Below are 26,614 nucleotides of genomic sequence, written 5' to 3'. Positions count from 1 at the left end.
TCCTTGTAATAATGACTTTATGTCGCTCAGGAAATAGCCCTCAGACCCCAGCAAAACCAATAGCAGCCAGGTGAAGTGAGGTCCAAGCGCCCACCCTCAGCACCATCAGCGGTGACACAGCAGCCACATGCGCCCCTGGCCCAGCGCTGCGCTTGGTGCTTTATGTCTGGGTGTGTACCTGTCTCTCTCTCTAAATTTCCAGTTCCCACAGCAATCCCGAACACGGTGTTAGACATGTCCTTACACAGGGAGAAGCTGGGGTTTGTGCCCACGGTTACGAAGCTACATGGCAGAGTGGATTCAAACCTGCTTCTCTCTGATTCGCAAGTGCTTTTTACTGCACATTCCCTGGGTCATCAACAAAGGGACAGGCTGGAACCAGAGTCAGTCAGGATTGGGGGTGGGGAGAGCACCACACTTGTTTCATTCATTCATTCATTCATTCACTCATTCATTCAACAAATACATATTGAGCGCCTCTGTGTGTCAGATGAAAGAAACACATTCAATGGATAAAGCTGTGGAAGAGCTACAGGAATCAAGAGCATGAGGAGCTGGGGTGGGGTTGAGGTTCAAGTTCGCTAGAGCAGCACAGGGTAAGCTGACAGACCAGCAGCAGGATGAAGGGGGCCCCGGGAACAGGGCACAGGTAAACTCACTCACCTGCCATTATGCCCACTTCTCCTTGGGGATTTAAAGATTAACTTTTCCCCCAAACGTTCCCATCATAACTACTTGGCCTGGATTTTTTCAGCAGTAGATGTAAAATACTGCACTTGTAAGAAAGATCTTCGGTTTTGGAACCAGAAATACCTAAGGTGGGACTCCAGCTCTCTCACTCCCCAGCCATTTCAACACTCTGTGGATTGGTTTCCTCATCTGTAATTCCTGTCTCCAGCTGTTGTGAGAATGATATTATATTTACCAAGAATACAGCACCCCTTTCCCTTTTATCCACTTCAATTTCCTGAGTTATTCCTCAGAAAGCAAGATAATTAATCAATAATCAATCACAAAGCAATCTTAAAATATGGTATTGTAAACCCCAGATCAATATAACTTTTCTTAAATTATATAATTCAGTTGGTTTGTTTCTAACAAGGACCTATGCTTGGATTGATGTGAGGCAAATCAAACATTTCTCGTTAGGAACAGCTCCTGTTGGTATTTTATAAATCTCTTTCATGACAAAATCACGTGGGTTTCCTTGTCAGACTTCCTGAAAATAGCTGGCATTGTGGGTCCTGAGCCTTCCCCTACCCAAACAAGATATTTAATTCGTATTTGCAGCCTGGCCGGTGTGGCTCAGTGGTTGAGCGCCCACCTATGAACCAGGAGGTCAGGGTTCAATTCCCGGTCAGGGCCCATGCCCGGGTTGCGGGCTCCATCCCCAGTGGGGGGCGTGCAGGAAGCAGCCAATCAACGATTCTCTCTCATCACTGATGTTTCTCTCTCTCCCTCCTCCTTCCTCTCTGAGATCAATAATTAGTACTGCTAAGAAGGAGCACATGTCAGAGCAGTTCTCAGTGGCTAAAGGAGCCCCTGCCTGCCTGTGGGCAGAGAGAACTGGAGTCATAAGCCTCCGGGTTGCCCCAAAGACCCAGGGATGGGGATTCTATCGCTAAGCCAGCTCCCTGATGGAGGAACCCCAGGTAGGGCTCAGAGCGATCACATGCTCTGATCCACCCAGAATCGTTTCTGAACGAGACGCCTGAGTCATAGATGAGCTGCTGGGCCATATTGCTTGCTCTGTGCAGATCGAAGTGAGTTTCAGAAAAACACAGAAGGGAAGCTATGCAGGTAAGTTTCTCCTTAGGTTATAGTGTAATGTGACATTTGATATCTAGCTAATTACGTGAATGTTGCCTTTGATGGTTCAGTTCAAAGGATGCAGTCCAGTAGCGCTCATTTACCAGAGGGAACCGCTGCTCAAACAGGTCAAATAAACTTCTCTGAGATTACACTTCTTGTCAGAGCTGAGATGGGAACTCAGGCTTTTTACAATGTGGAATATAAAATCATTCATTGAGATAATCCGATTAGAAAGTGTGCAGAAAAAAATCAATAAGATCCCAATCAGTGGGCTTCTAAAAGAGTAGTGTACATATAAAATGCACAGTGCCTGGCTTATTAAAATAAAATACTTCTAGAAAGAGAAGGAAAGGATGGCTTTAGTCTATTTATTTCAAAGTATCACCTTCCATTTTATAGATACACATTCCAACTATTATTATTTGACCTAAAGATGGCTTTTGTGTGTGCATAGCTAAAGAGAACTGTGATAATGGATGGAAATGTTACATGTAACAGCATAAGACTTGGAAACTGCTTGACTCATCTGCATCCTTTGTTACAAGGGTTGCCATCGTGACCTTTGTGCTGTGAAATTTCCTAGTTTTCAATCCTAACCATTAAAAAAGTCAAACAACAGCACAGATTCATAATTATGAAAAGAACACCCAGGTGTCTGTATGGACAACTAAGAAGATGTTCATACAGAGAAAACATTTTCCCAGGAAATATATCACCACACACAGGAGTGCCCCCTTATCCATGGGGCTACGGCCCAAGACCCCAGTGGATGCTTGAAAAATCTGTTTCTTCGTGCACATTCAGACCTTTGATAAAATTTAATTTATAAACTGGGCACAGCAAGAGATGAACAGGAACTAATGATAAAATAGAGTAACTATAACAATAGACTATAGTAAAAACCACATGACTGCGGTCTCTCTCACGCTTCCAACCTCTCGGGATACCTTATTATCCCGTGCTCCCGCTTTCTCTTAAAGGGAGCGCTTCGGACTTCTCTGTGGCGTGTCCGATTGCCAGCAGCAATAGTTTGGTGCTTTAAGACCATCATTAAGTAAAATAAAGGTGACTGCCCAGCTGGCATGGCTCAGTGGTTGAGCATCGACCTAGGAGCCAGGAGGTCAAGGTTTGATTCCCGGTCAGGGCACACGCCCAGGCTATGGGTTCGGTCCCCAGTGTGGGGCATGCAGGAGGCAGCCGATCAATGATTCACTCTCATCATTGATGTCTCTCTCTCTCCCCTCTTCCTTCCTCTCTGAAATCAATAAAAATATATATGTAAAAAAAAAAAGAGTAAAACTATGAACAAGGGGGACTACTCTATCTAATTTTGACATTCGACTGTAAAATGCTGTGCTTTAAAGAAAAATTACAGAATTTAAACAAACAGTGCTCTGAAAGTATTACATCATATCACCTACCTGCTCTTTTGAGAGATTTGTTCCAGTTTCTTGGCTAACGTACAGCACTCTTCCTTTAACTTTGTCAAAAATGCATTCTGGGAGGTCAGCAATGAATACTGTTCGCTTTCTAGAAATAACAATAACCCCCCACCAACATAAGATGTTTATGGCTGTAGCTCTGCAGTGCTTCCATATGTAGAGTGTAAACGTGCTAAGACGCTACCCACGTCCCATATGTTATGAGGTCACGTTCAATGTCCTCAGTCAAAGGGCTGCTCACCTGGTGAGACTCTGAATCTTGCGAGACATTTATTTTTCGAATAATTACTCACCAGAAACATTTTTGATCACACCAGCGTGGTGTAATGTTTCAACATGTTACCAGATTACCCAATACCCCAGTGAAGTCATATATGCTTATATCTTGTAATATGCAAGATATGATATTTTTATTTGGACAATTTTACTATAACGTGTCAACAATTATTACAATCAGATAACTCAAAGCTGAGGTATTGAGGAACTCTCTCTATGCTGTCATTCATGCTTGATGTTTCGTGTCTGCTTGCATATTTCATTACCCACCCTGCCAACCTTGCATATCCCTTGCTCATTATGAAGGTGAAATATGTCATCTCATTTCACCGTCAACAGTATGAGCCTCAATGAAGATCTGGTCAAAGAGATTGAAGAGAGTGTGGTATTTTTTGTGCAATGTAAGAGGAAGTGTTGTTAAGATGGTCCTACAGTTACATAATCTTATCTTGCTCGGGGATCGGCCCAACTCCATGATCACGAGGATCCTGCTAGCAGTGGAGGCAAACAATAACTTAGCCTCTAATTTCCTCCTTTTTTCTTTTCATGGAAAACATCTAATAAGTCTGGCAAATTTTCATTTTTTTTCGTGACAAATTCTAGTAGGGGAAAGTCTCTAATAAAGTTGCTGGAGGAAATTACGTGACTCAATACAACGTTTGCCTCTTCCTAAGTAAAGAGATTATTTAATGAATGGCTAACGTTTCATCTTAGAATGTGCGGTAAATTTTGACCACACCATCAAATCCAGTGGGCGTTAAATCAGGTGAAAATCACCTTTCAGTGCGAGGCTCCCGAAGGCCCTTTATTTCTTTTCCCTTGTAGCAGATAACACTTACAGCACAATAAATCAAAGCGCTGGAAAGTAAGCCACATTTTTCTGCAAGAGGCGGATCAATGAAACTTTTGTTTTACCGGGACGCTCAGCCTGGAGGATGTGGCGTGGAATCATAATGAGTTGCCACAGCCCTGTTGTGACTAACACTGTCTGCGAACGCACGACTCAGAAGTGCAAAGACCCGCAGCCCGCCCTGACTGCACAAACCCAACTGCCTGTTTCAAAGGGCATTTTACTTTCAAATGGAAGGTAAGGAGTTGCTGGCCAACTCGGCCTGCGGAACAGCGCCAACGCGATGAAAGATGGCAATTTTTAGCCAAGCTGCCAGCTGTGGTCAATGCCTTGTATTAGTGAATTTCAACAGCAGTTGGGAGAACTTGAAGAATGCCACGGATTACACATCACCCGCAACTGGGCTGGGGGGCAGGCGGGGGCGGCGTCCAAATGCTAAAAATGTTCGAAGCTGCAAAGATTAAATAAAGGAACGTATCCATTTGGAGCCGCTGAATGACATCCAGCTGCGACAGTGAATTAAGAACCGATTAATGGCGAAAGCTTTTCTCCAGTTTGGATGCGGAAGCAGACTCATTAGGCTCTTAGAGGCGCTGTAATGCGTGTTCTGTGGGAGCCGTTCCGTGCTATTCAGGAGGCTTTAACGGGGAGCTCGGAGCGCTTCCCGCAGAGTTCGGATGCTATTTTCTTTCTGTAACATGTGTGCCCGCGAACCCAGCCAAAAACAAGCCCTTTGTTTTTCTACTTTGTTGTGGTCCCTCTCAGCTCTCCGTTCCTTGCACACAGGTAAATAAACTCATAATCCAGATGGTGCAGCAGATGTGAGAGCAGCACTCCGAAATCAACAGACAGTGGGCACTGCTTCCACTCTCCCTTTTAAACGCTAACTAATATGTAATTCGGAATCTCCGGTGTAGTTAGCATCTGCTCCCTTCGGCCAGCCAAAGGTTACAGGTGTTTCTGATGTCATTTCACAGTGAGGCGTGGGCCCGGCTGGCGGGTGCGGGCCCCGCGCTGCCCCCCTCGCCCCCCACCTACCGGTCCTGTCATGCTGGGTCTCCATTTGCTGCATCTTCTGTGTCAGCTCCTGCTCCCTCTGCTGGGCCTGAAGGGCTCGGGCCTTTGCCTCGCTGTTGAAGCTCTGCTGAATGGTCTCTTTTTCCAGTCTGCGAGGCAGGGAGGAGACAGAAGTTAATCCACAGATGCACGCACCCCCATTCCTTCCCCACGGGCCACAGGGAGCTGAGACGCAGTAAATTGTTCAGCATAAGAAACAACAGTCTTTCCACTCCTGCCCTCCCCCCGCAATTAGGGGAGAATCCAAAGGACCTTTCATACAATGTGAAGTACATCCCGCCCATCCAGGTGGACTCAGGACTCAACTTTCCACGTCAAAAAATCGTGACGGCTGAGGGATGGTAGTTTGTAACCTTGAAACACAAACACCTTCTGCTCTAACTTTTCCTTGAATCCTCATCCGAGGATATTTTCCCATTGATTTTTAAAGAAGAGTGGACGAGAGGGAAAGGCAGGGAGAAATATCGATGTGAGAGAAACATCAACTGGTTGCCTCTTGCACGAGCCCCGACCAGGGCCCAGGCTGGGGAGGAGCCTGCAACCGAGGTACGTGCCCTTGACCGGAATCGAACCCAGGACCCTTCAGTCCATAGGCTGACGCTCTATCCATTGAACCACACTGGCCAGGGCTGCTGTAACATTCTTCATGTGTTGTGGCCCTGGTGAGTCTTTTATCTGGTGACTGGTTACTATTTCCCAAAGGTCTTGGAGCTAAAGGAACAGCAGGGCTCAATACATTCAGACTGGAATTCTGGAAACGAAGCTTTGCAGGCCACTTCTACTTCCCTCCCAAATGAAAATGGAATCTCAAATGTAACGGCAGAGCTTCTATCTAGAGGCAAGTAAAGGATGTGCATGTTTTGTGGAAACTTTCACATATCAGCCACATCATGTGAACATGTATGAAATGAGTAACTTGCCAACACTTCATAATAGAAATCCCTGTGAGTCACACGGAGAGAAACTGCAGATAAGATGCTTTCTATACTATAAAGACCATCGCCCATCCCCCTGTGATCGGATGGACACCCACCCACTGGGCCCAATGGTCGCTCTCCAATCACAGTGGCTCCTAAAGAGAGAAACTTCCTGAACTAGAATCTGAAGATGAAAAGGACCTCATGGCAGGAGGCACTGTGCACACACACACACACACACGTCTGCTCGCCTATACACACGCTCACACACTGCTCACACACACGCTTACATACACATACACACCCAAGCTCACATACACATGCTCACACATACACATGCTCACACACTCACACACACGCTCACACACTCACACACATGCTCACACAAGCTCACACACACATGCTCACACACATGCTCACACACACTCACATACACATGCTCACACACTCACACACATGCTCACACAAGCTCACACGCATGCTCACATAGACACTCGCATGCTCACATACACCCTCACATGCTCACATGCACACACACACACATTAGGTTGGTTCTTCGTACTCTAAATCTGGGTGAGTGAGATGAGGGTTTCCTTCAATTAACCAACTTAGCTCTTGCTAACGCCGATCCGCTTGCGGGCACTTCTCCTCCATGCTGCTTCAGTTTACTAACTGCGATATTGACGGCCTTGCCTTTGCCAAACTGAAAATAAACAATTGCATAAAGCGATCTCTACTGGCGTATGTACCGCTGTGGTACCTCCGTTCACTGGCTTCTAATTATAGAGCAACATAAGGAAAGCCTGCATCGAGGCTGGTCAGCGCGGGTGGCAATGTAATGGTGGAAAATTCCAGAAGGAAAATACACCCACACCTCACTCAAGCAGAATCACCAGGGGTCCTCCCTAATGTGAGGAGGGTCCCTTCCGGTGTTTCGAGTGACGACACCCCCTTGGGTTTGCTCCAAGGCCTTGCCTCGCGCTCAGTTCCAAACTCCTATATTTAACAAATGGACAGATGAGGCCATGCTTTCCTCCTCAGTCACGCCATGGGCTTCCCGGCCATGGGTCATTGCACGCGTCTCTCTCTGTTTTCCTGGGCTCTCTCCCCCCAGCCCTTTCTCACCCCCCATCCCTGCCCCTGGCCCCCCGCTCAGTGTACATCACTCCTTCAAGCCTGCTCAGAATTCTCCCCTCTCCTTCCATTGTTATCTAGTGAACTATGCCCTGTCTTCAGTGTCCTCATACATGTTGTGCGCGCAGACATCCCCCTAAGGCAGCCTTTATCGCACTTCCCTTACTGCTCTACACATCTGCCTTCTTTGTCATCCTTGTCTCTCTGTCCCTGAGCCCAGCTCAGTCCTTGGCACATGGCGCCTAGGAAATGGGCAGCGACTGTTCCATGAATGAATGTCCTTCTGCCCTGAGCACAGGGGGAGGCAGCTGCAGTCTTGAAGGGAAGCCGGGGACCTGCTCGAGTCTCAGATGAGGAGGCAAACACTCCGTTAGACAGTGGCTGGAAGAGGCGTCTCTCATGGCAGCTGGGGCTGACGCTGCTGAGAGCATTGTGGGCTCTCACTGAGTCAGATCCCCACGTCAGACCCGCCTTAGAGCTGGGGGTACAGGCAGGGAGACCTGGACTCTGTGATCCCTAATAACTGGGTGACCATAAGATGCGTTGTTAAAACCAATACCCACTGGAGGGGGGAAGGGCAGGGTTAATCATTACACAGAGACAACAGTCATATCGGGACTCCCCTTTGCAAACTGGGGCTGTGTTTCCCTTCACAAAGGGGTTGCCAGTCTCCCATCAATGTCTGGAATGAGAAGGTGCCTAAGTACTGAAATCCGAAATTCAATGCAGAACAGGAACCATGATTACTGTGGGTCTCCCAATAAAACAATCTAAAGGAACACTCCACCCACAAATGCTGAGTTCACATAAACTTTTGTTTCTTAAATCCTTGTCCAACGTTCACTCTATTTGAAAAACTACACCTTTTATTTTTCATGGCGGAAAACTTGGCACATTTTTGCTTTCCAACCTCCTTCTTCTCCCTTCCTTCCACGTTGCCTTCTCCCCTTGCAGGTTTGTTCCGACTTAGCAGATTTTTTATAAAACCTTAAAATGCGAGAATTGAAAGGGAATCTCAAATCTGTTTAATCAAATCCTGTCACGTTATAGTTGAAAATAAAAGAGGATCCTAAATAATTCAAAATCTGCTCAAAGGTCACGCTGTAAGTGATGTAAAGGCAGAGGTGAGATTGAAATATTTTGATTTAGGAAAACCTATTTTTTTAAAATATATTTTTATTGATTTCAGAGAGGAAGGGAGATGGAAAGAGAGGAACATCAATGATGAGAAAGAATCATTGGTTGGCTGCCTCCCGCATGCTCCCTACTGGGGATGGAGCCCACAACCGGCACGTGCCCTGACCAGGAATCGAACCGTGACTTCCAGGTTCATAGGTCAACCTCCAGGTTCATAGGTCGACGCTCAACCATTGACCCATGCTGGCTGGGCGGGGAACCATTTTATAACACTCTAGGAGTAATGCATTAATGGATTGAAAGAATAAAAAACAAATAAGTTAGGCATGCAAGGAAGAAATTATAGAAAATTTAAATGAATTCATTTAATATTTATTGTGACTCTATTATGTGAAAGATACTCTACTAGGCACTGGGTCAAATAAAGGTAAATATGGCGTAGTTCTTATCCTAAAAGGACTACAGAGAGAAGGTAGGAGAGAAATACACTACAATAAAAGGCAATAGGGGGAAAACCACCAAAACATAGAGAAATGGGAGGTTATTTCCAGCTGCGGTTTGAGAGACTCATGAAGAAGAGCTGAAGTCCTCCCGACTGGTTTTCATTCAGTCCTCAGACACGGGTGATCTCATTTAACCAGACTTGTGGTTGCCCCTATTTTACCAATCAGAATGAAAGCAGGGGGGGGCAAAGAATTTCTTTGTTGTTGTTAAAATGAGACTGAAAGATTTATTCATAATCGCTAAGAACTGGAAACAACCTAAATATCCACTAAGTGCTAAATGGATAAACAAAGTGTGGTAGAGACTCAAAACTGAACACTCGCCATAGCAGCAACACAAAGGGACAAGCTATGAGAACCGACGGCACATGGATGAGCCTCAAAAGCATATCCTTAAAGAACCCAGGCACCAAAGACGTCTTGTAGGGTTTCACTTATATGACATTCTAGAAAATTACACCTGGAGTGACAGATTGCATTGCCAGGACCCGAGACAGGGGACGGGCACCAGGGAACCTTTTGTGCTGATAGAAATGTTCAGTATTGTGATTATAATGGTCAAAAATGTGCAATCTGTCAAAATACATTTAATTGCGCACTTAAAATCATGGATTTTTGTGATATTTACATTGACCTCTGTAGAGCTGATTTTTTAAAGGAGCAAATACACTAAAAAGAATAGGAACACCCCTTTCCTCCAAGTCACCCATGTTGCCTGTGATCACATGTGCATGTGCGGGCCAGCTCCGTGTTTTCTTGACAATTAAGCATGAAAAGGTGTCATCAGGGCCTGGAGAGGCCTCACACATGGACTAAGGAAACACAGGGGTTCAGTCGCTCCTTTTTCCAATAAGACCATGTAAGCAACCTATTCCTCATCAAACTCTCACCTACCAGTGTTACAACCCATGACGACTTTTCTACTCTTTTCTTTCTTGTTCATTAGTTAATATTGTGCTATAAGGAAGAGTTTTCCCTTCTCCCTGTATTAACTCACTGATATCAGCATGGAGTCATGAATAATCCATGAGGATCATTATTTATTTTTATGTTCATCTCACCCCAGATTTGGCCCGTGGGAACCACTTTCAGCTGGTTCCTGCCTGATATCTCTCCATTATTCTCATGTCCTTCTAGGCTTTCTATCCCCACAAGATGCTCCAGGCTCATCTTATTTATTTTATTGTTTATTTTTTATTTTCTGTTATAGTTTACATCCAACATTACTTTGTATTGGGTCCAGGTGTACAGCATAGTGGTTAGACAATCTCGTCTTATATGTCGTTGTGCCAGTCTTGGACTCAGTACTTGTCCAAGGAGCTCTTGTGCCTTCTAGTGGAGAATGGTCTTTAGAAACCAAGATCTGTCACTAGGTGGTGCTCACTGCTACTGAGAAGGCTGCTTCTAGGTCACCTTAGTAGACACAGCCCGGATATGAACATACACACACATAGGTAAGTATGACTATCTTTTCATATGTGTTTATGTGATTATATATATATATATATATATATATATATATATATATATATACATTTATACTGTTCCCAATCCAATCCAACAACATTGTGGAACCTATTCTCCCCTCTTTCCATAGCTAACTTCCTTCCTCAAAAGTGAGAAACTTGCCATGGGCAGTTTGGCTCAGTGGATGGAGCGCTGGCCTGCGGACCAAAGGGTCCCAGGTTCGATTCTGGTCAAGGGCACGTACCTTGGTTGCAGGCTCCTCCCGTCCCAACCCCTGGTTGGGGCTCATGCAGGAGGCAACCAATTGATGTGTTTCTCTCACATCAATGTTTCTGTGTGTCTTTCCCTCTCCCACTCTCCCTAAAAATCAATGGAAAAATATCCTCAGGTGAGAATTAAAAAAAAAAAAAAAAACAGCAGAAAGGGAGAAACTTGGCTCCCATCACCTTCAACATATTTACTTATTTATTCGGACTTAGAATACTCAGAAAGTACTTTCAAAATTGCTCACCTACTATGGAAAGCAAATCTACTCATAAGTGGCATTAAATATCTGCTCAAAGTTTTGTGGGTTTTTGTGATTTTTTTTTAATAATTGCAAACACCATTTGCAGTTGGTTCTCTTTGTGTTCTGGGAAAACTACATCTTGAGAGGCCCAACACTCAGAGCTGGAGGGCCAGAGGATGGCATCGCTCTCCTTATTACCTATGTGACCTCGGACAAGTAACTTAATGCTTTTAACCTTGGGGTTCTTCATTCAAATAGGACAGAAAAACCCTACCTTAAAAGACTAATAATTGTAGCAACCTATTATTTATTAATGTTTACCATAAGCTAAACTCTTTACATGTGCTCTTTTCTTTAACCCTCACACAACTGTCTCATAAACCTTACTTTATAAATGAGGAGGCTGAGGCCTGGAGAGGTTATATAATGTGTTCCAAGTCCTCCAGTTATCAAGGGGCGTAGCCAGGAAATGTAGGCCAACTAACAAAAGTCCACAGTTTGAATTTCTATGCTTTCATCTCTTACTTGATCAGGGAGGCAGAGAAATAACAGAGGTTGAGAGGTAACAAGAATCTAATTTCAATGATCTGTGTGTGTGTGTGTATGTGTGTGTGTGTGTGTTCGTCCTTTAATACCTACATTATCTATCCTAACAGCCAAATCCCAAGTTAGTTCTCCTCCTTCCCATTTTTCTTATATGTTATTGGGTCACTTCCTTCTGCAATGACATCATCAGTTAGTACTATCCTCCTTTAATAAATATATTTACCTTTGCAAAAGCACTGAAAGGCTCACAAATATATCTCCTGCTTCAAGTAGGTCACAGACTCCCAGGGAAAATAGGATGTACATCTCACCTGGAATGTAGGTGCCAGAAGAATAGAGCCCTTTCTTTAATCACTAATTTATCTCAAGAGCCTGGAATGGTGCTTGGCACACAACTGTGTGATACAAACAAATATTTGATGAATGAATGAATGAATGAATGAACGAACGAATGGTTAAGAGAAAGTACTAAGTATCCTCACAGGCATAAGGACCCTCCAGTCTACTGATTCAAAGAAGAAAATGGGCCCTAGCAGGTTTGGCTCAGTGGATAGAGCATTGGTCTGCGGACTGAAGGGTCCAGGGTTCAATTCTGGTCAAGGGCACATGCCCTGACTGTGGGCTCAATCCCCAGTGGGGGGCGTGCAAGAGGCAGCCGAACAATGATTCTTTCTCATCATTGATGTTTCCAACTCTCTCTCCCTCTCCCTCCCTCTCTGAAATCAATAAAAATATATTTAAAAGCAAAACAAAAAAAGAGAAGGGAATGGGATAAGATAATCACTATGTCAGCCAATAATTTCAGTTTCATTATTGTTGATGATAATAAAATAAAATAATCAAATTAATAGAAAGCATGATGTCTTCCATGTCTGAGACACAAACCACGTGCTGTTTCCTGCTAACGGGCTATGTTCTCACATTGGGGCAAACGTAGAAATGACAGGATGGAACAAACAGGGAGAGAAAAATACTAGAGGATTCGGATTCAGAAACCCCACCTTCCTCAAGTAGGCAAGACACCGAACGGCATCACACGTATTTCCAAGAGTAAACTGTTTCTACTGCTTCACTGAGCAGCACGTCAGAATTTTAAGCACAACGGTGAGAGATGACTTATCAGATGAGAGCATGAGTCACTTCTAGGAACGGGAGCAGAAACAGAAAGGTGGTCAACTGTTTTCAAAGGAATACGCACAAGACAAAGGAGGTAACAGAAACATCCCTGAAATAATTTCCCCTCAAATAATGTTCTCTTACGGTAGCTCTGAAATCATGTGAAAACTCTTGGATGTGCTTGACTGGACAGTCCCGGCTTCCGGTATACCTTCTGCACAACTCGCATTTACTTAAAACACACCAGGTCTGGCTGTCTCCCCTCTACTGGTCTGTGCTTCCCATCCTACAAATGCCCTCTGTTCTCCACGAGTGTGCAGGGCAGGGAGACGGAGCAGATACCACTGTGACAGACGAGGCACCTCCAGCTGAGCGGTCTAAGGCATCCGTGGGCAAACTACGGCCCGCGGGCCGGATCCAGCCCGTTTGAAATGAATAAAACTAAAAAAAAAAGACCCTACCCTTTTATGTAATGATGTTTACTTTGAATTTATATTAGTTCACACAAACACTCCATCCATGCTTTTGTTCCGGCCTCCAGTCCAGTTTAAGAACCCATTGTGGCCCTCGAGTCAAAAAGTTTGCCCACCCCTGGTCTAAGGGGTTTGCTGAGGCCACACAGCGAGGGGGAAGGGGCACAGCTAGAACCAGAACCATCTTGTCGCTCCAAGGTCACTGTCCTTCCCGTGCCATGGCCTCACAGGAGGGCTTTCGTCAGACTCCGCCGGGACTGCTGGCAGGCCCTGAGTGACGGATGAAGGGTTACTTTGACACGTTTTTGAGAAGGGACTGCTTGCTTTAGGAGGCAGCAGCCCTGTTCGCCTGCCTCCTTGGGCTTTTATTGTCACACAGCTTGAACTAAAATTAACTAGTAGGCACAGTCAGCCGGGCGAGCATCCTTGAGAAAGCACCTGCATCTGCAGTGTCTTTCATACAAGAACGTTCTGAAGTCTGAACATAAAGATTCTAGTAAAATACCCAGGGGCTTGGTCTTGTTTGGAAAAATCAAGGCAGGGGCTGCCGCCTTCGGCAAGGTGCCGCAGAGGCCTCTGACCTTCCGGGGAATCCCCCTTACAGACCTTCCGACCAAGCCCCGTGCTTCCCCACAAGACTCTGTGGTCATCATTCAGCAGGTGCTTAACCACCACCGTGTGCCGAGCGCGAAAGTGCGGGGATACATCAGCCACAAGGCACAGGCCATGGCCACGTCTTCAAAGAGTTCATAGTCTAGTCAGGAAAACAGACAAGAACAAACAAATAAAACGATGTGGTGCCCAGCTGGCCTGGCTCAGGGGCTGAGGTCAACCTATGAACCAGGAGGTCCTGGATCGATTCCCGGTCAGGGCACATGCCCGGGTTGTGGGCCCGATCCCCACTGTGGGGTGTGCAAGAGTCAACTGGTCAGTAATTATCATCATTGATGTTTCTATCTCTCTCTCCATCTCCCTTCCTCTCTGAAATTATATATATATATATATATATATATATATATATATATATATATATATATTTTTTAAATGGTATGGTAGCCCTGCTGGCATGGCTCAGTGGTTGACCTGTGAACCAGGAGGTCAAGATTTGATCCCCGGTGTGGGGTGTGCAGGAGGCAACTGATCAATGATTCTCTCTCATCATTGATGTTTCTCTATCTCTCACTCCCTTCCTCTTTGAAATCAATAAAAATATATTTTTACAAAACTAAACAACAATAGTATGGTAAATACCAAAATGGGCTAAATTCCTGCTATCATACAGGTGGGTAGGATGGGAGTTGGAGAGGGAGGACTTCAGGAAGCTTAAAAAATTCGAGGCTTAAAATGAGGTGCAATTGGCCAGAGAAAGCATGAGAAGGACACTGCTAAAGTGAAGTGGGCAACCATGCAAAGACCCAGGGAGCAGAGGTAGCCAGGTGCCTCTGAAAACTGCAGCAGTTTTGGCAGGACTGGGGTGTTGGATATGTACATTGTGGGGTGGAAGCGAGCACTTGGCGGAGGGGAGATTGAGAAAAGAGGAGACTGGAGGTACAGGCAGGGGCCAGGACACGCAGCCGTTTTTAGGGACTTGTTCCCCAAACAGGGAGCCAATGTAGGGTGTGAGGCAGGGAGCGCTGTGATCACACTTGAGCTGCAGGGAGATCACTCTGGCTGAGTGGGGACAGAGCGGGAGGGACAACAGAAGCAGGGAGAGCAGCTAATTCTCTGGAGCAACTTGGTGACTGTGTCTCAGGTGGAGTAGACACCAGAGGGAGACCCTGGGACTGAAGAGCCATCACATGTGCCTTTCAGTCACGTTCAGCCTTCAAACTGTCTGACAGCTCCGAGGTGTCTGATGGGTTACATGGCCGTGTGGAGCCAAGCTCCCATGTGACAGGGAGGCCCTCTTATGTTCTATTTAGCAACCACGGGCCCAACTCACCAGACTAAAGAATGGGGACAAATACGCTCCTGCATAAAATAGATCAGCTCACGATTCTGCCTTTGCATCTTCCTATGGTCAAAATATTCATATTCTCCATCTCTGACTCTTCTGCGTAAACTCATCACTTTGGTCCCTTCTGGCCTTTCCTCTCTGGAAAATATCAGTTTGGTGACATATTCCCAATAGTTAACCCTTCTGATAGGACAACGGGATACTGTATGTAAAATACACCTCGTACAGCACCGACACATCACAAGTGCTTACAGATGTTCATTAGCACCATGATTATGGTGATTATTATTAAGTCCTAGAAGATGACTACTCATTCCAAAGGCAGATAACCTCGCGGAAAGAATAAACAATGTCTTCAGTTTACTGAGGAAAGCCACCGGGAGGAGGCGGCACTCCAGGGTGGATGTGAGCGTGGGCGTGGCACACACCCACCTAGATTCGCGCCCCGGCCCGGGCACCTGCTGGGGGATGTTAGCAAGGAACCTCAATCGAAGGCTCATTGCAGGCATCAGGGTGCATGAGATACCCTACACTAGGGGGGGCAGCCATATCCGGCCCAGATCGACATCAGAAAGGTGTCTAAATTCAACGGATGGACTGGCGCCTGCGTATTTCATTGTGCAATTGGTTTTCAACAACTCTTAACAAGTGAAGGCGAAGATGGGCCAGTAAGAGATGGAAGAGCTCACGGTCACGGTCATGTGCTGGTGGTACAGCTCGTTGTTCAGCTGCTCTTCAAGTAACAACCGGTGGGCGACAGCTTCCTCCACCCTCTCCTTCCCCCTCCCCCACTCCCCCTCCCCGTCCTCCTCCTTCTCCTCCTCCTCCTCCTCCTCCTCCTCCTCCTCCTCCTCCTCCTCCAAATGACAGTTCTTTGGAAAAGTACTCGCCCTTCGGCTCCAAAATTAAAGACAACGCTGCCATGATTGTCTTGTTCTAGAATGACTCTAATTGCTGCAGAAACAGAAGGCAGGTTGATGCTCATGAGAAACCAATGGTGTCGACACCGGGCAAACGAGGGAACACCAGGGCCAGGAATTCAATGGCTCATAGGGCCACCACGGGCCACATGTGGCTACTGAGCAATGACGTGAGATGAGCTGCCAGTGTAAATCACACACGCTGCCTTGTGAAGAATTAGAAAAATAAGGAGTAAAGACATCCAATGTATAATGACCACATGGTGAGTGATACTATGTTCTATATAGTGGGTTAAAGAAGCTGTGTTAATTAAATGAACTTCGCTTGTTTCTTTTTAAAGCATGGCTATTAGAAGATTTACACTCCAGGTGTGGTTTGCATTTTGTGGCTCCCATGATATTTCTATTGGACGGTGCTGGTCTGAGCATCATTTCTTTGCCTACTTCCATATAGCAAAGCATCTTTTTAAAAAAATCTTCACTTGAGGACATGCTTTGAGAGAGGGAGAGAGAGAGAAACATTGATGTGAGAGAGCAACATTAACCAGTTGTCTTCCATATGCTCACCGACCAGGGATCAAACCTGCAACCCAGGTACGTGCCCTGACCGGGAATCGAACCAGCAACCCTTAGGTTCATGGGAGGACACTCAACCAACTGAGCCATTCCGGCAGGGCAGCAAAGTATCATCTTTAACTCTGATGTTCCAGGAATCAAAATAACCATGTTGCCTCAAACTGCTAACTTTAAGTGCCTCATCAAGATAGAAAAATCTCATATTTTTTATACAAAGCAAAAATCATTAAAATAACAGATTTTTTAACACCTGGGTACATTTCTCATATTAGTCGCCAGTCGCCATTATTTGAAAGGAGAAACAAAGGAGAATTCTGATAGAAAATAAGATAAGCTAGAGCTGAAGGAGCAACACAACTTTTTAAAATTGTAAATCAGATCTGGTTTGAAGCATCTCCCAAAATACATATTCATATTTAAAATTAAATTATAAAGCATATTAAAAACTATTCAATACAGCCAAGATGGCCAATTATAGAAAAATGTCATTATGTACATGGATTACAGATGCCTAGTAAATAAATGTGCATACAATTGGAAAATCTTTATCATTCAATAGTCTTCCCATAATTGTCAAATGGGAAAGAGCGGGTCCTCTAAGAGATTTCACCCCACAGATTTCTTCCCCGAATCTCCAATAATCATCCTCACATCTTTAACTAATTACCTGTTGCTCGTAAGAAATGAATACTTTCAAAGTTTACAAGAGGACCATGTTGTCATATTAGTCAGTCAACAGCCAGCCAGTTTAATAATTATCCCACTGCCTGGTGAGTTCATCTGTTGCTTTTTTAGTTTTCACTTTTTACAAAATGTTATCTGCATTTTGTGGAATACAAATAAGCAGATGTATGGTTTCAAAACTCTACAAAAATTGCTGGAGTTTATTTGTTGTTAGAAATATAATCCAAGGAGCCAGTTGATGTGTCTCTCTCACATCCATGTTTCTCTCCCTCCCTCCCTCCCTCCCTCCCTCCCTCCCTCCCTCTCTCTCATCCTCCTTTCCACTCTTTCCTAAAATCAGTGGAGAAAACACCCTCAGGTGAGGATTAACAAAACAAAAAGTATGCTTTTTTTTTTTCAGGTGGGCAAAAAATTTGTTTTTAGGTGTGCCACAGAATTTTAGGAATTAGTTTATATATGCCATGAGATGAAAAAGGCTGAAAATCGCTGGTTTAAATAGTGGTCAAACATGCTCCCTGACCCACACCTCCCTTTTTGAGGCCTGACTGAATCTAAATGGAAAGTTACCAACCTACCTACTGTGTTCACGAGTGAAAGGTGGCAGGGATGAGGTAAGAGAACAAAAATTCCCACACGAAAACTGTCAGTCGTCCTACCGCAAGAATATCTTAGATTCGTTTTTCCTGAAGTATAGTCCCCAAAACCTAATTCCTGAAAGAGATGTGGGAATTTAACAGAAAAGATTCCATAAATAATGTAACTTTGGAAAACACTGAAAACCAAACCCCTTTCAAAGTGAGTCACCACATGCATTATTAGCATATTAAAGGCTGTGAGCAGCCCTACTGTCAAGAACCCTATGTAATTCAACTTTCCAAAAGGAAATGATCACAGAATCTATTTTTCACAACACCCACCCTATATATATGATGAATAAGACTCTGTTCTGGAACCTTACTGCCCTAGGTCTGGATCCCAAATCCACCACTGGGCAGCGCTATAAACTTGGTCAAGATATTAACCTCCATACACCTGCTTTCTTATCAGTAACATGGGGCTTGTGGCAGAATCTATCTGAAAAGGTCATTTGGAGATTGAGTGAATATGAGCAGTGTACTTGCTCATCACATAAGCAGTGTGTCCAGGGAACTATCTTTATCACCAACCTCAGGGGAGTTTCCCAAGGAGTTGTAATTGCTGTTTTGTGAGCTAATGCTCTTGGCTTTTTTTTTTGTTTCAAGAACTGTTACTATGCGCCAAAGTCCAAAAAGAAAATAATTTTCCCTTCAGCAGCAGGTTGTGCAAGACTTCTAAAGAAATATTTTAATGGGTTTATTCAGATAAGTCATATTATCAACGAAGGCAAAGGAGCTGAATGTGGAAGACAAGGGAGGAACACGACTAAAAACAAGAAGATGGGGAATCAATCCACTTGTAGCTTCTACTAAAATAACTGTTGACTTTGGGCAAGTTGCTTAGCTTCTCTGCATCTCAGTTCTCATTTACTGTAATGACTGCTGGACAAGATGGGTAGTTTCATTAAGTCATCTATTAATGATAATCTTGAGTTAAGGAAAGTTTATAAATCTAAGTACTGTTTTTTAGTCTTTACACACACACACACACACACACACACACACACACACACTGTAGTTAAATTAACCTTGTGTCCAGTAATGTGTGGGATACCTAAAAAGAAGAATCATGTCCTATTCACTTAAAAATTCACAGTGCCTAAGGTAGCTGGAATAGAACATACACTCAATAAATGCTGAGTAAATGCCTGTTTAACAGCAATCCACCCGTTATCTCTCATTAAAAAAAATTCAAGACCTCTGTGATGTAAGACACTGTGCAGGTTACAACTAAGTTTGTGTTTTTGGAAAGCTCTTAGCTCTACCATAGAGAGCTTGCAATTGAATTTGTGGTATGAATACCAAGCGATGACACTAACTGTTGCCTTTTCTTTTTGCTACCTTTTGATTTGAATCCATAATTCACATGAGGTTTATGGTATTATTTTACACAGCAGCACCATGCCAGTAGCATCCTATATAATAAAAGGTTAATATGCAAATCAACCAGCCACTATGACGCGCACTGACCACCAGGGGGCAGATGCTCAATGCAGGAGCTGCTTCTAGTGGTCAGTGGGCTCCCACACAGGGAGCACCGCTCAGCCAGGAGCCGGGCTCACAGCTGGCGAGCACAGTGGCGGTGGCAGGAGAGGCTCCGTAGCAGTCGAACATCCCCCAAGGGCCCTTGGACTGCGAGAGGGCGCAGGCGGGGCTGAGGGGTCTCCCCCGCCCCCCGAGTGCAAGAATTTCGTGCACTGGGCCTCTAGTTATTCAATAAAGGCATTTAGTAACTATGATGAAAGAGATGGCAACATCAGTAAAAAGGAAGCAAGTATGTCCAATAAATTATATGCAAAATTTTAAATTAATAAGAATATCTATTTGATGATACCTTCTAAACAAATGGGGGGAAAGAGGCACACTTTGAAGCTGATTTTAGAAGACGGGTTATCAATTTCTTTTTTAAGAAAAAAATCACCATTTTTCTTCCAAATAGATAGTTGTATATAGCCTCAGTCTTGAAAAAAAAAAAAAAAAAAAAAAAGAACAAAATTGTTGATCTCCACAAACCACGTAGATGTAAGTAAACATCTATAATTGCTAATCAAATTTCAGTTCTTTCTTTTCATTGACAAAGACACGTCATGAATCATAGACATCGTCTCTGAAATCAAAATGTCCCCGGACCACCCCACCCTAGTCACAGACAACCCTGACCCAGGCTGCTCTGCGATGGGGAATGTGAGCAGAGTGCTCACTGAATTTGTTCTGAATATTCACTCTTTGTGAAAAGTGTGCAGAAATTCTTGTGGATAAATTTCTAGACTATTAAAATCTCAAAATAACTGCATTTTCGTCGTCTTTCCTGGTGATTGCTTCCTAGCAGCCCGCCCCTACTGGCTTCTCCTTATGTGCGACGTAACGTCAGGCAGAGGGGTGTCCTGGGACAGCAGTGGTAGACAGGGCCCACGCAAAAGGTGAGCACGTGACCAGGCAGGGATGTCCTGGGTTTGCAGGGAGAAAGTTTAATTTTAATTGGTCTTGGAAAGTAAGGAAGTCCTCCTCCCTGCCCCACTGTCCACTGTTCCCGTTGTCAGTGCTATTGACTGGGCAGGTGTCTGCTCGAAGGCAGGTCACTGAGATCAATCGAAATCAGGGCAACCTCAGCCACAGAAAGTAACTCACGGATCGCGATAGGAAATGGGTATTTCGGAGAGCATCATCCCAACCGAAACAAACAAACAAACAAACAAACCGGACTTTGCAAAATGAACAGAGACTCCGAACAACAAAAGCAAGCAACAACATCTAGTCTAACATGGCATATTTCTTTGCTGTTACAGATGCCGCTCGGCAAGGCACGCGTTGGCTTCCCATATGTGAACGTTAGAACCCAGGCATCACAAGATGCATTCGAATGGAATGTTAACCTTCACTTAATTTTTTTTTTTCTTTTCCCCGCTGACGACATACAATTTTAGTATTATCACAACGGAGCTTCTGGCTGGAAAAGAATTAAATTAATGGGTGGATTTAAAAAAAAAAAAAAAAGCTTAGAAACTTAAAAAAAAAATAAACAACTTTCAAATCTCTCTCCTTCATGGTGTCAAGAGCCAAGATAAATGTATTTCAATCGCAACTTCCAAACGAAAGTCACAAATTACTACCATTATGCTAAGTGTGAGCTACCCCACTGTGCAGCGTTGCTTTGTGAATTTTTACCTTCCTCTACGAACACTTTTAGCCGCTGATCGCACAGCCTTGCAATGTTTTCTGCCTTTTCCTTTAAATAAACTGGCTCTGGCTCCTTCCATCTGGTTCCCCTTCCGTCAGCAGCCCTGCACCTGTTCACACCTCCTCTCCTGTTGGATTCCACTGAACATTCCCTCCTCTGCCAGGGCTATTCTGGCACCCGCAACCTTTCTGTCATTCAATCCATCTGTCAGAAGTGAACTTTGTTTACCGCGAGCTTCTGCTTTCTTCTTCAAGAAGCAGAGCCCCTCAAGGTCATTGTCAAGTGAACTGTCGGCCTGGATTCCCATCCTCTCTCGCTCACCAGAGGCAGACGAAGTTCTGTTGTGTAATGTGCTTGTGAAATTGACTTTGGGGTTCGGGGAGACAATAAATTTGGAGTCAAGGCAGTGAGAGGGGGTGTCTTAATGATCGTTTGTCGAACCAGACAGCTGATATGTACATTTCCTTCATGTGTCTCCGCACTTCTTATTATATCGAGCTAGGAACTATGTACATAAGAAGCAAAATAAAAGTTTTAAAGTGAAATCAAAATAGCACAAACAGGCTTACACGATGTAAAAATGGCTTCGTACTCTATAGCATTAACTTGAGGAATAAATATTTTCACTAATGAACTAGCCAAGGGAAAGAGTATTCCAGTTAAGAAATTTCCCACTGAAATGCTCAAAATGCACAAATGGGTACCATTTCAATTATGAGCTCTGTATTGACACAAAGCTCCATCACTGCTTTGAAAAACTTAACCCACACTATACAAACCAATGTATGTACATCTTAAATTTCATCATTTAAAAATAAACAGTTCTGCTTAAGTAATGATCAAATATATGCTACCAAACATACACATAATCTATCTCAAGAAATGTAAGTTGTATCAAATGGCCATTCTGAGAAAAAAAAAGAGACTCCTAGAAATTAGGTGAAAATTATACTCCCGATTGAATTTATTCTGTTATCTACAGCTATCGAGTAGTCACCCTTCATAAATCAGACATAAAATCACTTTATGTAGATTTATCAGTATTTTAGACAATCAGATTCTTTATGAAAAAAATAATCATGCAATTCAAATGCCTTAATAAGAAAAAGGGAGGTAATTTTGTAGGAGAAAATATATGGCAAAAATTTTATGGTACTTCATTCATAATGCTGCTGTTATATTATGAAGAATTATCTCAAGATCTAATCTTATTGCATACGTTTTTATTAAGTAAAATTAATCAAGTTTGTAAAATTTTTGAAATTGTTTGGAAAAGATAAAAATGTGAGCTTCTTGCATTGACATAAAATTAAAAGCAGATTTTATTAATAAAGGCAGTCTAAATTACAGTAATTTAAAATTTGAAGTTTAAGGTTTTGATAAATTAAATATTTATAATTTATTTAAAAATATTTTATCAGAGCAGTTTTTCAGATGTGTTAAAGAAAATTATTGTCATGCTAAATATAAAAGCAAAAACAAAAGATCAGGAAGGAAAGCTTAAAATCCAAGTAAAAGGACATTCTTTTTCAGCTTATTTCAATTTTACTGCTCATCTCCAAAATCCCCTATAGTCTATAAATCATTCTTAAGTAACATGTATAAACAGAATTTAATATACGAATTTTGAAACCAAAATATGTTTCCTAAGAGGTGCTTTCTCTTTCATCTTCCTGAAACATAATTTCTAAATAATTTCTCTTTCTGTGGAGATTTCAGAAATCCTGTCTAATTTACCCAGTAAGTTGGTTACTTCTTTCCTGGGTATTTTCCCCTTTCGTGCCGGCTGCACTTGAGGGCAGCTCGGTTACCTGGCCCCAGCCCTGCTTCTGAATAGCACGGGAAGGGGACGGGTAATTGGATCACTTGCATGGTCTGATTTGCTATAGAAAGGGAAGAACTATTAGCAAATTGCTGGTTTAACAGAGGCTGCTGAAAGCACCGTGAAGCAGCTCTTCGAACGTAGCAAATTGCATTTCAAAAACACACGAGTAGGCTTGCGATGGAGAATTTGTATGGTAAGAACATAAACAAATGAAAACCACTCCGTTTAACATCACGTAGAGTCACGCACAGATGCGGGAGTGTGCACGCCCGCACACACACGCACACACACACACACACATACACACACTTTCCCCTCCATAAATACGAAAGAGAAAGAAAGGGGAAATAATAGCACGATTACTTTTACAAATGGATCATTTCAGGAATTCAGAGAATACTGTTTCTATTCATCTGCCTGATGTGTAATATGCTTATAGCATCCTTTAAATAGAAAAACTAGGGGAAAGTGTTCGGCAGTTTGATAGCAACACCTAAAACACACATTTTACAGGAAAAACACAGCATTGAAGCCGCGTTGCCAGGTTGCAGAGGACAGAAAAGCCGTCGTAAGGGCCCTGGAGGCAGGAGCTGACATCCCTCGCATTCTTTAATATCAGCTTCACTAAAACAGCACGTGGGCGTGGGGTGGGAGGTACAACATTAAACTCCTTCATAGAGTTCTGACCTTCACCTCTCTGCAATCTGACTAACAGTTAGTTCCACTTTTCGAAGAATGGCACATGATGGGAACACAGTTCTTTTTCTCTGGTTTCTTGGTCTTTCTGCCTAGCTCTTCATGGAGCCTTTGAACGTGAGAGGGTATTCATCCTTCCGCCCCCTCCCTCCATTACCTGGAGGCCAGACCTGCCCTGGGATGTGGGAGTTTGCAGGGCTGCGGGACAAAGAACCGATGGAGGGGGAAACGGGTTAGCGAGAGGCTGCTAAGAGTAGGAAGAGGCGAAGTGACGAGTTTAAATCTGCCACAATCATTTACTAATGTGCTGCTACATCAAATAAGTCTAATTTTTTTTGACAGCATCAAATTAGATTTATTGCAGAAACTGCTGCATAAATAGCATATGGCTGTGTTATACCACCTATTTCAAATCCTGGGAATGTCCCCCGCCCCCTCCAAGATGAATAAATTGAGCCAAGCTACAAACCTCCTGCAAAAAAAAGAAAAAAAAGAAAGAAGAAAGAAAGAAAGAATATACCAGTTCAAAAGCAGATGTAGGAGATCTGGATTTCTTTGTTCAAGTACTAGTTTAAGCACGAATGTCCCAATTCTATATTTAAAAAACACGTCTCCCTACTCAGTTATTAAATTGAATGGGTCAGGTTTTTTCCCTTCTTTCATTTACTCAGAATGACTTGGTTTTTGTTTTACGGTTTGGGACTCTGCATTATGCTTAACACTCTGACGTTCAAGCCACAGTGACGCAGGGAGGAGAAGCGGGCAAGTGGCTAAGGATCGAACACGGTTTAAACAGGTGACGAGAAGCCGCGGAGCATCAACGCACGCGGGGCCGGGTGGTTTTCCGGTTTTCGCTTGCGAAAGACATATGTGGCGGAAAGTGGACCCGAAAGCCCTCTCGAGTGGCCACCGTCGCCCTGATCCTGCAAACTCTCTGATGCATAAGACACAGAAAGTGACCATTCCACGCGCAGGCAGGACGGCAGAGCCGCGCCAACAGCAGAAGTCCAAGTTCCGTGGGAGCCGGACTGAAACCCGCACCCACATCCCCCGATGGACAGACAGCTCCTCCTTCCTCCATCTCCACCCCGGAGCCCACCCCCCGCCCGCCCCGCCATACAACGCAGCTCCGCGCGTCTTTCGGAACAAAAGTTTCCGTCCTTCCCAAGATGGGAAAGACGTTGCAAGGTCTTCTCTCAGACCAGTGGGCACACCACTGCCAACATCATGGCACTCGGCTACCCGCAGGCGCGCGCTCGGCGGTCAGTCCTCCCAGCTGCCCTATCTGTTACTGTCTGATTAGTTCTGCTAAGGAACCCCTCCCCTGCCAGCTTTCCGTGCCATCTGTTCCGTACATGATGGCTGCTGCCCAGCAACCCAGCACTGCCCTCCTACCTGGCACCCGGCTACCATCCTTACCCCAAAGTGCTAACACAGGTTCGCGCTGCTGGCAGCGGCAGCCTTTCATTACGACCACGTTGACAAGAGCAGGGTTGCTTGTAATTTCTCTTTTATCCTGATTTTGATTGTACAACCACCTCCCACTGATTCCGTTTGCTCCAGTTTTGTTGCTCACAGATTTTCCTCTCCACATTAATCTCCCTCTGGCATGTGCCTGCATCTGTTCCCTTTTTTATTATTAATTTTCAAATTCCCACCATTTTTGACAAAAAGGAGGTAATCTACACTCTGTTTCTGCCCATTTCATTTTCTTTAATTTGGGAGATCAGGGGGAGCGCCTGCCAGAGAAGTTAATTCTCCGTTAACAGTTTATTTGCTGGCATCCCTGGGCCTTTGTCGATGAGTCAGAGACAGGAATGAATGTTGACGGAATGACAACAACAGAGCCGCAACCGGCCCCGAGTTTAATGAAAAGCAAACAGAGGAAACAGCATCTAAAAAGTGTATCAGTCGCCCAAGTTGCCTCGTGCTGTCATTCTTCCTCCTGCTTTCACAGATCATTAATTTCTTTGTGCAAATCGGTGTGAGTGCGGGACCCGGGCTCCTCTGCGGACGGCGGGTCTATTTCCACTGCCCCTGGCTCTTACTGTTTCTTAGGACAATTGTCGTCTTTCCTCAGCCCAGCCCTCGTGGCCTCAGTCACCGGCGAGTGACTCTGAGTCAGTGCCCTGTTCCAGAAGCGGGTTGAGAGAGGGAACTGCCACTCGAGCAGCAGAGCAGAGCTGCTTCCAGCGGATCTTGTTGGACAAACAGTGACGATCAGGAGTGGCAGGTGGTTTTCCTCCAAAGACAGACTCAGAGAACCGGAAGTCCTGTATTAAAGACCGGCTCTCTGTGTCCTCCCTGGTCCTCACCCCACTTGCCAACAAGGACTCGGGTGATTGGATCGCGCCCCCATGGCCCTGGAGTTTTCTGGATGGAGGACTGCACTGTGGCTGCTGTTAGCTGACTTTATATGAATTTGTATAATAATGTGATAATAGCACAGGAGCCCCCAGTAGAGGAGCGACACCTCGTCTACAGAAACCTGATGAGGTCAGTGCCTTTCATTCTCATACGTGTCCTCAAGGAATCACAATTCAGACACGAAGGGAATGAAGTGCAGGGGGAGACCGTCCCCACGGTGACAGGAGAATCAGAAACAACCAGGACCAGTGTCAGACCCAGCGACGCCCGGCCTGGGGGCCACACTTCAGACGAGCGTCCAGGAGACCAGCAGCCCTCGGTACGGCCCACCCACTTGTAATCCTCACCCTGAACACCCCAACCCCCAGCTTTGTAGACATTTCAGTCGTGACTTGTTATTTTACTCACTCCTTTTGCTGGTGTAGTTATACACTGAGTGACCAGATGATTCTGACCACCCCATCAGCGCTTCACTGACACTTCCAAAAATACTGAATACTGAAAACTTCCTAAGCAAA

At 44.4% G+C, this 26,614-nt stretch overlaps 1 protein-coding gene across 1 annotated transcript in view; it reads right to left on the bottom strand.

The window, feature by feature from the left end:
• SDCCAG8 (SHH signaling and ciliogenesis regulator SDCCAG8) overlaps positions 1–26,614 on the bottom strand; it is a 192,007-nt gene that overhangs the window by 66,312 nt on the left and 99,081 nt on the right. Inside the window, exons 14-15 of the mRNA XM_081114488.1 lie at positions 5,419–5,546; positions 3,234–3,342 (exon numbers count right to left, since the gene is read on the bottom strand). Of these exons, the coding sequence (XP_080970614.1) occupies positions 3,234–3,342; positions 5,419–5,546 (237 nt within the window). The remainder of the gene's footprint in view (positions 1–3,233; positions 3,343–5,418; positions 5,547–26,614) is intronic.

Source organism: Myotis nattereri (assembly GCF_964212035.1).
Source record: "Myotis nattereri genome assembly, chromosome: 20".
NCBI classification, from domain to species: Eukaryota; Metazoa; Chordata; class Mammalia; order Chiroptera; family Vespertilionidae; genus Myotis; species Myotis nattereri.
This window is presented reverse-complemented; position numbering and strand designations above follow the sequence as displayed.